General features: G+C 43.5%; 2 protein-coding genes across 2 annotated transcripts; both read left to right on the top strand.

The window, feature by feature from the left end:
• Positions 1 to 510: 510 nt before the first annotated feature.
• emc3 (ER membrane protein complex subunit 3) lies at positions 511 to 3,697 on the top strand. Its single transcript, XM_040203397.2, has 9 exons — positions 511 to 842; positions 1,292 to 1,463; positions 1,545 to 1,602; positions 1,747 to 1,840; positions 2,030 to 2,134; positions 2,249 to 2,330; positions 2,505 to 2,584; positions 2,785 to 2,867; positions 2,954 to 3,697. The coding sequence occupies exons 2-9, from the start codon at positions 1,309 to 1,311 to the stop codon at positions 3,080 to 3,082; spliced, it is 786 nt and encodes a 261-aa protein (XP_040059331.1). The 5' UTR covers positions 511 to 842; positions 1,292 to 1,308; the 3' UTR covers positions 3,083 to 3,697.
• A 132-nt stretch (positions 3,698 to 3,829) lies between these two features.
• On the top strand, positions 3,830 to 15,998 carry usp4 (ubiquitin specific peptidase 4 (proto-oncogene)). The gene is made up of 22 exons (XM_040203384.2): positions 3,830 to 4,214; positions 5,515 to 5,642; positions 5,757 to 5,887; positions 5,968 to 6,094; positions 6,254 to 6,399; positions 7,205 to 7,266; positions 7,427 to 7,573; positions 7,885 to 8,002; positions 8,123 to 8,296; positions 8,404 to 8,562; positions 8,830 to 9,054; positions 9,247 to 9,330; positions 9,424 to 9,518; positions 9,884 to 10,066; positions 10,164 to 10,492; positions 10,576 to 10,797; positions 10,892 to 10,962; positions 11,049 to 11,164; positions 11,260 to 11,409; positions 12,161 to 12,264; positions 13,461 to 13,549; positions 13,744 to 15,998. Exons 1-22 carry the CDS (start codon positions 4,063 to 4,065, stop codon positions 13,864 to 13,866), a joined length of 3,135 nt encoding a protein of 1,044 aa, XP_040059318.1. The 5' UTR covers positions 3,830 to 4,062; the 3' UTR covers positions 13,867 to 15,998.
• Positions 15,999 to 16,165: the final 167 nt, after the last annotated feature.

Genomic DNA, 16,165 nt, shown 5'->3' with positions numbered 1-16,165 from the left:
TTCGGAGCCAATTTAAAAAACTGTTTGAATTCAATATCTCACCTCATACTCATCGTCTGCTGTTGAATAATGGAAAGTAACTAATGACATTTAATCACGTGAGTCACTTTTATTTAAATGTTGTATTTCCATTTTCTGCCATTTCTACCACAACTCAGTTGAAAAATAAATGATGTACATAGTAATTCATTACAAGAATGCAAAACCTTTTGTTGGGTACGTGCAGGTTAAGATTAATATGAAATATACTAAAACGACTGAATTGGTCTTCTAGATACATTTACAAATTCATAACAGTACCTAAAGTAAATTAGTTGATCCACCACCATTAGCTGCAGCACTAAAGTAATGTAGATCAATGGATATAATACCGAAATATATAATATAAATGGTTCTGAAATAGGTTCCTCGTGATGGGGGCCAACTGTTTTGTACTTTTTGGAGCATATGAGTTTTACTTGTTGCTGTTATTATGCAATTATCCTACCCTTACATAAGTTACAGAGAATGATTCGACCACTGCAGTTAGACCGAAGGCTGACATCACTGACAGACTGGCCAGTCCCCCCCATCACCACGAGGAGGCGCTGCAGGCCGCGTTGGGCGCGTATGAGCCGCAGAAGCAGAAATCTCATCCATTGACAGTTGGCTCCCATCCCTTAACACCATCGCGCGATGGCCCCAGCCGTGGATAGGAACTGTTAAATGTTGTTAAATTATTTTTGAACTACCTCACAAAGCGTCCCTCGCAGGTGGGGTCAAAACACTACAAACGTTCGCCACTGCGCTCGGACGACTCGTCAGCTCCCACGAAACGGTGACCCCCGGACACCAGGAGGAAGGTAGCTAACGTTACCATTAGCGCAACATTAGCGTCCGCCGTATTAATCGCTGGTAGATTTCATTGATTATTGCCACTGTTTCAATAAACAACAGTGTATCTGATATTTAAAGCGGAACGTGGACTCGGTGGTTTAACGTTTGCTCGTTAGCTCGATCACGTAAACAATGTGTCGCGGCACGTTAATGACGCTGGCTATTGTGACGCTTGCTACTAAGCTAGCTAGCTAGCCTGCGAGCTAAATGAGCTGACGGCTCTTCCCACCGTGGGGGCTTAATCGGAGTCTGACGTCGTTAAGTTGCATCCAAAATGCAGTCATTTTGGTAAACTATCTCAATAAACAAAAGGCCTTATATGAGTTAGAAGTGTACTCCGATAATGGAGCCTCATAGGACATCTGTCTTCGTGCCTGCTTTGTATTGCAAGTAATTAACTTGTTTAATTCCTCAGTTAAACTACCAGGCTGAATGGCTGAGCCGGAGCTTCTGTTGGACTCTAACATTCGACTTTGGGTGGTGTTACCTATCGTCTTCATCACCTTTCTTGTCGGGGTGATAAGGCATTATGTGTCCATCCTTCTTCAAAGTGACAAGAAGTTGACGTTAGAACAGGTCTCTGACAGGTAAGTCAACTTTAATAGAAGAATATATAAAATATATAAATATATATATATATATTTGTTTTTTTTTTCTTCCCAAACCAGCCAGGTTCTTATTCGAAGCCGGATCCTCAGAGAAAATGGAAAGTACATCCCCAAACAGGTAGCACATTAAATCATCCATCTCCAACACGTTCATGTTGTCTAATATATATGAAATTACTCATCACAAAACCACTGGCATTTGCATTTATTTGTCACAACCACGTTGAGAAGGGAAATGTTAAGAAATATCTCCTTGTTTTAGTCTTTTTTGATGAGGAAGTTCTACTTCAATAATCAAGAAGATGGATTTTTCAAGAAGACCAAGAGAAAGGTTGTTCCGCCTTCTCCAATGACTGGTAATCAATTATTTACAACTAATAAATATATATATATATATATATATATATATATATATATATTTATTATATTAGAAATAAGTTAATTTAAATATGTATGTCACTTAACAATTTAACTCTCACGTAAAAGATATTTAGATAACAAAAAGTTAATTGAATGCATTTTGTTGCACTCTTATCTTTTCACAGATCCCAGCATGCTGACGGACATGATGAAAGGAAATGTCACCAATGTTCTTCCCATGATCCTTATCGGAGGCTGGATCAACTGGACCTTTTCAGGATTTGTAACAAGTAAGTCGGTCACTCAGATCCGGAAGCCTGTGGGGCAGAATGTGACATTCACAAAATACAACTATTTAAACTGGAATCTTGTATTGAGTTCTTTCTTTACACTGTTTCACACAGCTAAGGTTCCCTTCCCTCTCACTCTGCGCTTCAAACCCATGCTACAGCAAGGAATAGAGCTGCTTTCACTGGATGCTTCCTGGTAAACCGATAAAACAAGACCTATAGAGATGTACTTTATCAGTCGTTGCCTCTGTATCTCAAAATGCTCACGAGAAAGGTTGTTCCGCCTTCTCCAATGACCAACCCCTTCAACCGAAAAGAAAGTGTGACTCTCTTGTTATTTGTTCTGTCTGTATGTGCTTTTATCATCCAGGGTGAGCTCGGCGTCATGGTATTTCCTCAATGTGTTTGGACTACGAAGCATGTACTCCTTAATTCTAGGCCAAGATAATGGTAATGTTTGCTCATTTTAAGATTTTTGAATGTTGTCAGATTGTTTGATACAGTGAAAATGCCAATTCTACTTTTCAAATGTAATAGCAACCATGTCACACGAGAAGAAGTTATTTGATTTACAACAATGTTTCATTTTAATACACACCATCTGAGCTGAGTCAGTAGTCTTTACAAAATGTGTTTTTGAATCCCGACAGGTGCCGATCAGTCGAGGATCATGCAGGAGCAGATGAGTGGGGCAGCCATGGCCATGCCTGCAGATACAAATAAAGCTTTCAAGGTTTATAGCGCAGTAGCTTCAGCATCGCTAATTAATGTGGTGGTGCTTTGCTCGATTGTTCATGTGACGTCTGTCCTTGGTTTCAGGCTGAGTGGGAGGCGCTGGAACTGACAGACCATCAGTGGGCGCTGGAGAGTGTAGAGGACGATCTGATGAGCAGAGAGCTGGACTTTGATGGCATGTTCAGCAAAGAGCTGCCAAGTGGCATCTTCTAATGGCCTGTTCAATTCTACTTGGAGCCTTTTGATTTTAATTTCTGATCAATGCAGGGATTTATTTTTGGTTAGAGCCCCAGAGGTGGGACAAATCCCTTCATGTTATGCAAAGTTTACATTCACTCATTTGTTGTCCTCTTTTCACATGTATTATTGTTATTATTATTACCTATCAAATCCTGTCTGAAAGGACTCAATAAAACACTGGTTATGTTGCTGCTCCACCTGATTTGAGACATAGAGACTGAGATATTAAGTTGTTTTTTGGAATGCATTATTAGCTTGTAACTGTATGCCATCATACCAATAGGTAATAGAATGTGAACTACCTACTGCTTCTTTTTTAATTGTGTCATGTACAGCTAGAATAGCTGTTTCAATTTCCAATGTTCAATGTGTCATGTTTAACAGACAATTATTTTATAATACTTTTAACAATCTTTAATGACTCCTTTGTTAGAGCACCATGGATCAGCTGTTCTGTGTCAGCTGCCTAAAGCTGGAAAAAAAAGTGCTAAGCTGTTGGCAGAGAATGTTTGCGTGTATGTAGATTGTTTATTTTGTAACGTAACCCCTCTGTGTTTTGTACAGCATAAAGCCTGTTTTGACAAATAACATGTCTTTTCTTTTGAGGCAAACAAACGTAACGTAAAATGAAACATGTCAGCCATTCACTAGTCTATACAACAGAGAACATACAACTGCATGCGGAGGACTGTTGACCCCCCCCCCCAAAAAAGCTGCTTTGATGCCATAATACCAAGATGATTATTGAACACACTTGACTACTCTCTGACTGACTGACTGGTGCGGTGATGCCAGTGCAGTCACACCGGGGTGCTACAGCCGAGCCCTTCCGGTGTGTGACCTCACGGACCGTAGAGGAAGAACGTTTGCCGGAGAGCAGAGTTCTCAAGCTCACTCACGCTGAGTTTGCGCCTCTTCCATTCGCGCGTTCACGAGACCGGCACACTCGCTAAATGATGGCCGAAGGAGGCGGACCCGAGCCGGGTGGCGCGGCAGACACCGACTCCGAGCCGGTAGCCGCACAAATGCCAACCCCTTCAACCGAAAAGCAAAAGCAGACTATTGGGTCACTATTGAAGACTACTTTAAGAAAGGGTGACGACTGGTAAGACTCGCGAAAAGGCCAAGTAATCTCTGTGTTTCAGCTCGCGTTAGCTAGTTAGCTAACTAGCTAACGTCAGCTAGCGAGAAGCAGCGTATGCTATCGTACTAAAGCTACCATGCTAACAGAACCGATGGTTGCGAGACTGAAATCGAAAGCTGCTGTGCTACCGATATTTAGTCCAGCAAACATTTATCAAGTTAACCCACTAGGGATAAATGCCGGTTGAGAACAACGAAGCTAACTGTACCATATGGACCATTTGTAAATATTGTCGTAGGTTTTGTGACAACTTAAAGCTAAGTGACGTTGGCTGATATAGCTTGTCGGCTGGTAGAATAGGCCCTGGATTCAGATGGTGAGTTTACCGGCCGGTCACACCGGCTCGTTGTTGTATAAGTACCGCTAGGGAGTGGGCCCATTGAAAGGATTATTTCGCGAGTCTTTAACGTCACCTGCTTGTGCTGATTTACCAGGTGAAGTTGTCTCTCAGCTTTCCGAACTGTAGCTTCCGGTGTTGGCTAACAATGTTTCATATCTTAAAGATTGCCCAAGGCCTGTGCTCAATACAGCCGGTTGTAATAAAGAGGTTTTCACAACCTGAAAAAAACTCTCAGTCTCTATTTTTCTCCACAGAGAGATGAGATGAGCAAGTGTGGAATAGCCTTCTGTAGATACGGGCAGCGAGGGCAGAACGCGCCTCCGAATGCCCCAACTAGCTACCGAGCTAACAACACGATCATGTAGCCAAGTTAGTTGTTGAAAGTCAGTGAATGCCTTTCCCAGTGTTTGATGATACTGCAGCGTCATGGAATAGAAGTGGACCACTATCCCGTGGCGTTCGAGCTGAAAAGGGAGATTTGTTTACGCTGCTGAACAGCTCGGGGAAGTTAAAGGGCAAAGAGCATACACCTCTCTTTGGCCGAGACCGATTTGAAGCCTCCCTTTTCACTGACAGCCGTACAAAACAGGTTGTTCGACCCTATGACCCTAACGTTGTATAATGTGAATGTTCAACAAGTATATTAACTGTAGGGGATTTTCTTGAGGAGATTAAGTCACATTAAACAGCTGTTACAATATCTGCAAATGTCATGGCAGTTTGGTGTTTCATCATTGTCACCCTAACGCTAACATATGTCCCGTGTATCACTATTTCATCCGCTCCTGTCCTTGCTGGACATCATCAACATACCAGCTGACTGAAATTGCTTCATGGAGTTCAGGGGTTACAGGTCTAGAAGAAAGGATCATGTTCCCCCGTTTGTTATTACATGTTGCTAACATTTCTCTTTCTTTTTAGGTATCTAATCGACAGCCGGTGGTTCAAACAATGGAAGAAGTACGTTGGATTTGACAGCTGGGACATGTACAATGTTGGAGAACATAGCCTGTATCCAGGACCAATTGATAACTCCGGGCTTTTCTCTGGTAAAACCTTCCTCTGCAAACAAATGTATATTGGGCTTTGATTTGTCTGATGTTGAAAGACATTAACAGAACCTGAAAGCTTGCAATCATAATGTTGTTATTGTCTCTTTAAAGACCAGGAGACTCAGGCCCTGAAGGAGCACCTTATCGATGAGCTGGACTATGTCCTTGTCCCCACTGACGCTTGGAAAAAGCTGGTCAGCTGGTACGGATGTCTTGAGGGCCAGAAACCCATCGTCCGAAAGGTAATGTCGTTGAGGATTATTTGTTTACCTGACCATTCACTTGTGGCTCGGGGTTCTTAAACGTCTTCTTTCTGTTCCAGGTTGTGGAACATGGCATGTTTGTCAAGCACTGTAAGGTGGAGGTCTATTTGCTGGAGCTGAACTTGTGTGAGAATGACAACATGGACAATGTTGTCACGCGTCATTTCAGTAAAGCTGATACTATAGGTGAGGGCCAGCATGAGTTTCTATGTATTCAACTGAACAAGACGGATTGTCCTCCTACACACCAGAATTATACGTGGTCATGAAATGTGTGAAAAGGCCAAGTAATCTTTTGTGTTTCAGCTAGATTTGTATAAAACCTTACAAATTAATTATTTTCAGACACTATAGAGAAGGAGATGAGAACACTGTTCAATATCCCATCGGAGAAGGAGACACGGCTGTGGAACAAATACATGAGCAACACCTATGAGCAGCTGAACAAGCCCGACAGCACTGTGCAGGATGCTGGTCTCTTCCAGGGGCAGGTAGGAAGAGCAGAGTTATTCAAACAACCTTCACAACACCGATGGACTCAGTTTGTAATTTCTTTTGAAGAACACCACAGCCCAGTAGCGTACCCGTACTCACTGTGCATACATAATTCATTTACAGACCTGGCACAGAATAACACGAACCGAAGGAGTCTATTACAATACATTAGCCCTGCTAGAAGATCAATATTGTTATGGTTGGACTGAGTGAGTCTCGTTCTCGTCAGCGAGGCAGATTCCGCTTCAGCTGTCTGGTATTTTCTGATGCTGAAGTTGTTGAGGGTTTTGTATCAGAACGGTAATGAAAGGTAGTACGAATATTATGTGTTCCCATAAGATAAAGTGGGGCTGGAAGAAGATTCCATCTTAACATGTAACACTGTCCAATTCACACTCCAAACTATGCGGTATATCGGATGTTACTGTGGAGATAAGCTAATAGCTCTGACATTCCCATCAACAAAATGCTCTTTCAACAGTTTTACTCTTCAATACTGTTTCTATTGAAGCACAATAAATGACAAAGTGTTTGCTACTGTGCACATTCTCATGTACAGTACACTCTCAAGTTGCAACGTGAAAGACAATTCATCACAGAAGCTATTTGACTAAAACTTTAAAGCTAAAGAACAGCATTTCCTGACACATTGAAGTAAGTGCTGAAGTAAGTGTAAGTACTGCTGCTCAAAGTGGCAGCACTGGACCCACTTTGGTATTAAATTAAAGCCGGAGACATGATAGCTCTGACACGAAGGTCAGTTTTGCCAGCTGGTCTCTCAACCAGCTTGTTTTCCCGCAGGTGCTTGTGATTGAGCGGAAGAACGAGGATGGCACGTGGCCCAGACAAGCCTCCCATCCCAAGTAAGCATGTCATCTAGTAAAAACCTCAAAGAATATGAAGTGTATCCTATTAAATAGCTTTATATAACTTCATTCATGCATCAAGTATATAAATCCAAACATTGAAGGTAGGCAGTCCGTTTTTGGACAAATGTTAAACTGTCTCGCTCCCGCTCATCAGATCCAGTACCACCCCATCCAGGAATTTCACTACCTCCCCAAAACTCTCCTCCAACTCAACAGCCAGTATCTCCTCAACAGTAACCAATGGAGACAGCAGCTGTAGCCCCAGCTACACGCTTAACAACAGCACATCCTCCGGTAACAGGCAAGTGTTGTCTATTCATCCCATCGTCGTGTGTGGAATGGGGGTCGGACATCGAGGCTGGAGTGTGCTCACCTGTGTGTGCGCACCGGGGGGCATGTAGATACAGAAATGCATGTAGGCATGTAAATAAGCTGTGTATGTTTGTTTAATAAAAGAACAAGGTATAGACCTGTTTGTATACGAAAGGTAACCTTAAATAACTGTCGCTATGTAGAAAATGAAACCGTTGAGACCTTTTTGGAGCGGCAGCGAATCCGCTTGGGGTGGTGGTGAATGTTGTGTTTCAACATGTGCGTCTGCCCTTCACACAGATTGGGGGGCTACAATTCATACAGCTCCTCCTACAACTACAGAGAGTCCCAGTCACAGCCTGGACTGTGTGGTCTCAGTAATTTGGGCAACACATGCTTCATGAACTCTGCCCTTCAGGTAAAAAATACATCCAAAAAATAAGGCGCCAAATTGTATGTTCATTACGAGAAAGTCTGTTGCCATTTTCTGGGAGGTTTCATGTGCACATTTCCTCTTTCCTATTTCCTCTTCTTCCAGTGCCTGAGCAATGCATCTCCACTCACAGAATACTTCCTCAATGACCAGTATGAGGCTGAGATTAACCGAGAGAACCCCCTGGGCATGAGGGGGGAGATCGCAGAGGCCTACGCGGACCTAGTCAAGCAGATGTGGCTGAGCCGAAGCAGCTACGTGGCCCCGCGTACCTTCAAAGTGAGTCGTGTTGAAGCAACTTCCTCTGAAGCGAATCTTTAACTTATTCAATATCTATTCCTAATCTTAAAGGTACAAACTAAGTGCCCCCCCCCACTCTCCTCCAGACCCAGGTCGGACGTTTTGCCCCCCAGTTTTCAGGCTACCAGCAGCAGGACTCCCAAGAGCTGTTGGCCTTCCTGCTCGACGGGCTCCATGAAGATCTCAACCGTGTCAAGAAGAAGCCTTATCTGGCCCTAAGGGATGCAGAGGGTCGTGCAGACGAGGTATGGCGCGTACGCAGAAATCGAAAAGCACAAAGGAAACTAATAAAAACCACAACCACTCATTGTGATCCAACAACTTTATATTTACTCTATATATTATTTTTGGCGTTCCTGTGTTTTGATTCATGAAATTGGCTTTGAATTTAAGAGTATGGCTACATATAGCATATGTTTTTATTTTTTTTATCAAGGAGCATATACTTAATTTCTGAGGCTTTAAAGTGGAGTCCAATGACATTGTTTTCCAATTATTTGTGTGGATTACAGATTGTTGCAAAAGAAGCCTGGACGAACCACCGCTTGCGCAATGACTCGATTATAGTTGATATTTTCCACGGCCTCTTCAAATCCACTTTGGTGTGCCCGGAGTGCTCCATGGTGTCCGTGACCTTTGACCCGTTCTGCTACCTCACACTGCCTCTGCCCATGAAGAAGGACCGGACTATGGAAGTGTTCCTGGTGCGATCAGACCCTCAGTCCAGACCCACACAGGTGAGGTGGAATTAAGACTTGTAGCTCTGGACTCTGAACACCTACAAATGAACTAATACTTCATATCAACTAACTAACTCTGGCGTTCCAGTTTTACAGAGTTTGCTTTGTACTTGCTGTTGATGTTTCTGGAAGCTCATGCATTTAACCTGACATGGATCTTAATATCTCTGTATTTATTTTGTCTTTCAGTATCGAGTGGTGGTTCCCAAACTTGGAACAGTGACAGACCTGTGCACCGCCTTGTCCAAACTCTGTGGATTCCCTCAAGAAAATGTTCGCATTTTTTACTTTTTATACCTCCAGCATTACATTTTCAGTCTTGGGTTGAAATGGAAATAAAATGTGCCAACTTGCTCCTCTCTTTAGATGGTGGTAGCTGACGTTTACAATCATAGGTTCCACAAAGTCTATAGACGCGATGATGGTCTAAACCAAATCATGGAAAAAGATGACATCTTTGTGTAAGTATTTTTGTTGACTAAAAGATGAGTCACTGTGGCCACTGTTTAATACAGTAGTGGTATTCAAAGCGCCTGTAGGGGTCGCTAGCTGACCAGGCACTCGCAGTGAGCTGCCTGGGACGTAGGCAGCTATAAAAGAACATGGAACTTGTGGTAATCTGCCAATTTGGAAGTAAAAAGCATCCCTGTGCTTGCGATCTTGGCTTTTGAGCCAGCTGAGCAGTACGACTTGCCGGCAGTGGTCCAGTGCTTTATGAGGCTACGTGTGCTATACTGCGTTCATCAGGTAGAATGCAGCACGCGTGTGTGTGTGTGTGTGTAACTTGTGTGTGTGTGTGTAACTTGTGTGTTGTTGGTCTTTGCAGGTACGAGGTGCAGGAAGAGAACAGCGAGAGGATGAACCTGCCTGTTTATTTCAGGGAGCGGCACTCCAAGCATGCAGGAAGTTCCTCGAGCACTATGTTGTTTGGCCAGCCTTTACTCGTCACCGTGCCCAGACTTAACCTCACAGCAGACATTCTTTATGACAAGATCCTCGAGAGGATTGGGTAAGGAACCGACCCACAGGATTAAAAAGAAGGAAACCAGCCGGCACTTCTGAATGTGTTTGGTGGCTTACTTATCTCTTCTATTACCCTGTTGCAGGCGCTATGTCAAACAATCCCAGAACCCAAACAGTCAAAGCATGGCGACGGCCTCAGCGTCTGCATCGGCCTCAACGTCGGCCTCAGCATCGGCCTCAGCCTCCGTATCGGCCTCAGCATCGAGCTCAGCGCCCCCCTCGGCGTCGGCCTCAGCCTCGGCGACCATTGCAAGCTGCAGCCAGGCTCCTGAATGCTCGACCTCGTCTGGTGTCAATGCCAGCCTGAGGGGCTGTGGCAGCCCCCCATCAGAAGGGGCCTCGTGCAGTGCCAGCTCAAGTAACGGCAGCAACCACTCGGGCACCTGTCGCGAAACCAACGGGTTATATGACGGTAATCAGCCAGCGTTCACCTAATTTAAGTTGTTAGAAGGGAAACCGTGATCAAGTGATGACATTTCATTGTTGTCTGTTCAGCTGAGGAGGAGGCCATGGACCACCAGGTGAGTCCAGAGCCTGAAAATGGTCAGTCTGAAGAGGATGAAGAAGAGACCTCAGACTTGGAAGCTGGGTCTAAAGGAGCCGTGTCTAAGCAGCGCTCGTCTCCAGCCAAACTCTTCAGTTTCAGCATCGTCAACTCTTACGGGACCGCAAACATCAGCCCGCTGCCCTGTGATGGAAATCTCCTCAAACTTAACCGTCAGTGCTAATCTTTATAACTTACACTTTCGATTTCGATTGATTTTTCCAAGCTGCTTTGCGTTGACGAAGCGCCCCATCTCCCTCTCTGCAGCACATTCCACGGTGGCGATCGACTGGGACGCGGCATCGAAGAAACTGTGCTACGACGAACAGGAAGCGGAGGTCAGTAGGTCGAAACTCAGCAGAAGAATCCTGTGACAGGATGTGCGAGAAGCCTGTTGATGTTTGTGTGCGTGTGTTGTGTGCAGGCCTATGAGAAGCACGAGAGCATGCTCCAGGCCCAGAAGAAGAAAGCCACCGTGGCTCTGAGGGAATGCACCGAGCTCTTCACCACGATGGAGACACTTGGAGAACACGACCCATGGTGAGTGTGCATGTCAACTCCCCCCTCCCCCCACCATCCCGATGTCTCTGCCCTTTGTCTTTTTATAAATACGCTTTTTTTTTTCTTCAATGCAGGTATTGTCCAACATGTAAGAAACACCAACAGGCCACAAAGAAGTTTGACTTGTGGTCGCTGCCGCGCATTCTGGTAGTTCATCTAAAGCGGTTCTCCTACAACCGGTGCTGGAGAGACAAGCTGGACACAGTGGTGGACTTCCCCATCAGGTAGGCGAGCTCCTTGACATGATGGCATATGTCTTCATGAATGATGCTTTAGTCTAATGAGGAAAGGCAACAATGTGTCTGTTTTTTGTAATTCTAGATTCCCGAAAAGAGGTCACTTCTGACCTCGGTCTGTCTGGGCCTTTTTACCTTCGTAGATTGATATCCTGTGTTTGTTTGTTTTTATTAACATTAGTAATGCAGTTTTATCGATTTTGTTCCTACTCAAATCACATCGGTTAGAAATACAGATCAGGTTGTGACAAAGAATAATGTACATCCAAAGCTATCAGTTTGTCATCGGAGGATCCGTGGAGGTTTTAGACTGAAGCTCGTTGTCACAAAGTGACCTGAGGTCTGAATGAGGAAGCACTGTACTTTACTGTACATGGACTGTTGTCCCTGGGAGCTGTTCCCATCACACCTGCGTCCTTATTCGCTGTATGTTTTTAAGTTGTGTCACTAAGTAGCTTTTCGGCTATTAGAAGAGTAGGTTACCTGGCACTAATGTCCTGTGCATTTTTTTAAATGGAGACGTTGAAGCTATCTGATATCCACCGACTCAGGATTTTAAAAAAGCTGACTCATGCTCACCCAGTTTGTTCCAAACATACAAGCAGAATTTAATATTTCAGTTTTATTCTATTGGTTTTTCTTTGCTGTTTAGTAGGTAGTTTACATTTAATAACTGTTTCAATGTGGCGGAAATACCATTTAATTTCCCTTTTTAACTGAAGATCTTTCCTTTTGTCAGGGATCTGAACATGTCTGAGTTTGTGTGCGACCCAAAGGCCGGCCCCTACGTATACGACCTCGTTGCCGTGTCAAATCACTATGGAGGAATGGGAGGGGGCCACTGTAAGTTACTGTTCATCTTTCTCCACCTTTTCTCCAGTATTTTATTTAGGGGTGGGAATCTCTTGGCACCTCACGATTCGATTCCGATTCAGAGGTCAACGATTCGATTCTAAACCGATTATCTATTCTAAACTGATAAAACAATTATCGATGCATCTCAATTTTCTAAATTTTCTCAAATCTGAGTTTGCTACTCAGAGGTTGCTAATCACTTCCTACTTTATTTCATAATTAAAGAAAATCAACAGATGAATTACCTTCTCTAATTTTTTATAAGAGAAAAAAAAATCTTCACAAATCGTCCCAAATATGATTTTCTATCAACTATGCAAGAACCAATGCAGCTTGCATTTCAACACAATATGGAAGTAGCCTATGTAAAAAAATATTAAACAGATTAATTTTTGTTTAAAAAGTCCAAATCTGTGAATATCTGGCCAACTTTCAATTCGACTTTTTGGAAAATCGAAATAATGAGGTAAGATACGCGCAGGCTCCTTCATAGTTCGGTAAAGTTATTAGATATTCAGATTCAGACTGACGGACCGGTCTGAGAGCTGGACGCATTGCTCTTAATGTGCCGGTAATGATGGTAAATGATGGTTATAGCTGGTTGTCATCTACGATCCACTATGATTACCGAAGGGGGGCGTTTGTTTTTTGACAACAATTTATCTCATAATTTCGACTTTTTATCCCATTACATTAGTGCGGAAATGGGCTTCTATAGTTGTGTGGATACGTCACTCCAGCCAATCCAAAAACAGGGTTTGTAACCAATTAGGTGTAGAGACCATGGTGACTGGCTCCGCCCCCTTACTGTTAAAAAGAAAAACAGCGAGCGCGTAGCAGAGACTAACCTTTTTAAGTTCACGCTCCGCGAGCGAGCAAATATCTCGCGCGAGACAGACTTTTTTTTAATTCCGATTATTAACTTTTCAGAATCGAGACCGGATCGTTCTAGAGAGAATCGAGAGAAATCGAAGAATCGATTATTATTTTATTTATTTTTATTTATTTTTTTACCCCACCCCTAATTTGAATCTCTTGTAACAAAACCTCATTCCACATCAACATGCCGTAAAGCGCTGTTGAGAGCTTATTTTAACAAAGGTGTGCGTGAGATTGTTGATCTCTTGCTGGACAAACGAGTGAACCGAACAGGTCTTTGTTCAACGCTCATTTCCGCCTTGCAGACACCGCTTACGGCAAGAATAAAGTGGACGGAAAGTGGTATTACTTTGATGACAGCAGCGTCTCCTCTGCCTCAGAGGACCAGATTGTGGTGAGTTTTGACTCTAATAAACATTTTCTCTGCATAGGTAGCGCGTACGCAACCGAGTGCCGCGTTCGACCCTTTCGTGTGATTGGCCAATGTTTGACTGAGATAAGCGCCTCGGCCCTCTTGGCTTTCTGTCCTCGGTGTCGAGTATCCCAGGGTTCGTTGTGTAACCGTATCCTTGTTCCCCCCCCCGGCAGACTAAAGCAGCATATGTGCTGTTCTATCAGCGCAGGGACGAGGAAGCCCCCTCCAAACCTCAGCCTTCGGCCTCAGTGGGAGGAGCCCCGGAAGCAGCCGATGACCACATGGACACAAACTGAGCAGCCCTCACGTCAAGGGACTGGCACTGAGACGTATATGGCAAATAGAGACCCTCGGACGCACACATCATGCTACTTTAGTGACAGAAGACTCCACAGACTTAACATTATTAACCCTCCTCTCATATTTTATTTGATTTCTGTCTCGATTGTTGTCAACGGCCTCGTCAGAAGAGAGACTTGTTCCCCAGCAGCAGATGGCCAACTGGTTTCTGACCATAGTTTACTAGTCTGGAGCTAAAGAGGAGTACGGATAGAGATGCTCACACTGGATGAACAGAATGTTAGAAGTGCCCTCAAATGCGTAGATACACAAATGTTTCTGTTGCCCACAACAACAGTCAGAAATATTAAAAGAAAAAAAGCCAAATGCACATGTTGTTTGAACCAAAGCGTTCCAAGGTTTTTATGATGAAATATACCACCTGCTAAGACACGAGCAGGATACTAGTCAGCTCTGGCTGTGTTTGTGTGTGCGTGCAACACAAATCCACTGACTCATGATTTAAAAGAAAAAAAGCTGAATCATGCTCACCAAGTTTGTTCCAAACATACAAGCAGCATTGAATACATTGAATATTACTTCAAGAGAATCTTCTGTTTTATTCTATTTGTTTTTCCACATGTTGTTTCAACCCAAACGTTCCAAGGTTTTTATGATGAAATATACCAACAGTTGAGAGGTGAGCAGGATGCTGTCAATGGGCCTGGATTTATTTCTGCTAGTCGTGCTGTGCTGAGGTAAATGCAGACTGTTGACAGTGTGATGTGCACACAGAACAATTCATGCCATGCTTGTTGAAATAATCCCGTGACCCTATTCCACCTGCGTATAGTGGGTCACCGAGGGGAGGGGTGGGGGTGTCTTGATGCTGCATACTAGCATGCTACATGCTGTTGCTGTCTAAACCACTGGGAGGGGATTTGCACAGTTTAACTTCTGTGTCTTGACAGATTTGTGACAGAAGCAGTTTTCCTCAGCCATCTTTTTTCTTTTCTCCCATGATGCACAGAAGGGGCACCGCTGCCTCTCAGAACCTAAATTTATGCGAGGCGTCTTACCCGGCTAACCATTTTTATTGTCATTTCTTTTTGTGTAACGACAATGCAAAAGAGGCCTTTTGATTCCTGCAACCTGACTTAGAAGGGGGCACTTTGAATTCTCCACGAATCCATTATCCACCTGCTTCTGGTGCATCAAGATATCACAGGATTGTATGATTTGGTCCTCAGCATTAAGGGTTACGGTCCGTCATACTCCTCCACATTGTTTGAATGTGTCTTACAAGCATATTTTGATTGCTGCCTGTTAAGACCTCCAGCTCACCTTCAATGGCTTGTCCTCATTACTATTGTACATTATTGCAGCTGGGTATTGAAATGGCTGTTATTTGATATCTTAAAAGCACACTGAGTGAAGCAAAATAAACTAGAATAAAAGTGGTGCTCTTATTGATGAAATTTTAACTTCTCCCCCGCGGTCATCGGGATCGATCGACACGTGTCATCGGTCGGGGTCAGGGTGACCGTTCCGTGGCAGCAGTCCCACGGCGAAGTGAGCCAACGGTGTGTCTGCTGGTGGAATAAGTGGAGGATCCCTTTTGTTGTGTCTTTATAGACACACAAGTATCCCAGGAGGTAGTTGCTCAGGTTCAGCGTGACTGGGTATAAAATACATTCGCCTAAACGCAGACTCGTGGGTCTTTAAGTGGAACCAGGTGGCCGTTTCTACTAAATGGATCTATTACCATGAGTCTTGTTCGGTGGCATAAATTCTGCACTTTGTCGCATTACAGCATGTTGATATGAGGGGCCGAGTGCCCTTTCACTCGTTTGTCCTGCCCATCATGGCTTTGAGAAATGAATACCTAAATATAATCATTTAAGCATATGCCTAGAAAAGCTTTAATCATATTAGTAATCCTAGTTACTAACTGAAAACAAAAGGCAGCTGCTGAATGCAGGGGATCTTGTTGTCTTTAATTACAACAGAAATACAAACAAAATAATCTGACTATTAAGTAGGTGTAAGAAATCGTATCATATTTATCTTATTGCCAATATCTATCGGTATTTGTTTAACTGAACATATTTGAATTCAAAGTACAATAAAGACTGGAGGCCTCAACAAAGTGGTTTTGTTTGGATTAATTATACATAAAATGTAAACAATACTAAGAAGCTGTGATAACGCTGGCATAAGCTTTTTGTGAAATAATTTGCGAAAGCTTTTTTTCTTGGCATGTGATTAAATAAAAATCTCTCTGCTGTTGGCATGGTAACAGCAGAGGTGGCAATG

This window comes from Gasterosteus aculeatus, chromosome 17, assembly GCF_964276395.1.
Source record: "Gasterosteus aculeatus chromosome 17, fGasAcu3.hap1.1, whole genome shotgun sequence".
Lineage (NCBI taxonomy): Eukaryota > Metazoa > Chordata > Actinopteri > Perciformes > Gasterosteidae > Gasterosteus > Gasterosteus aculeatus.
Note: the sequence above shows the minus strand (reverse complement) of the source record. Positions and strands in the feature narration are given on the sequence as shown.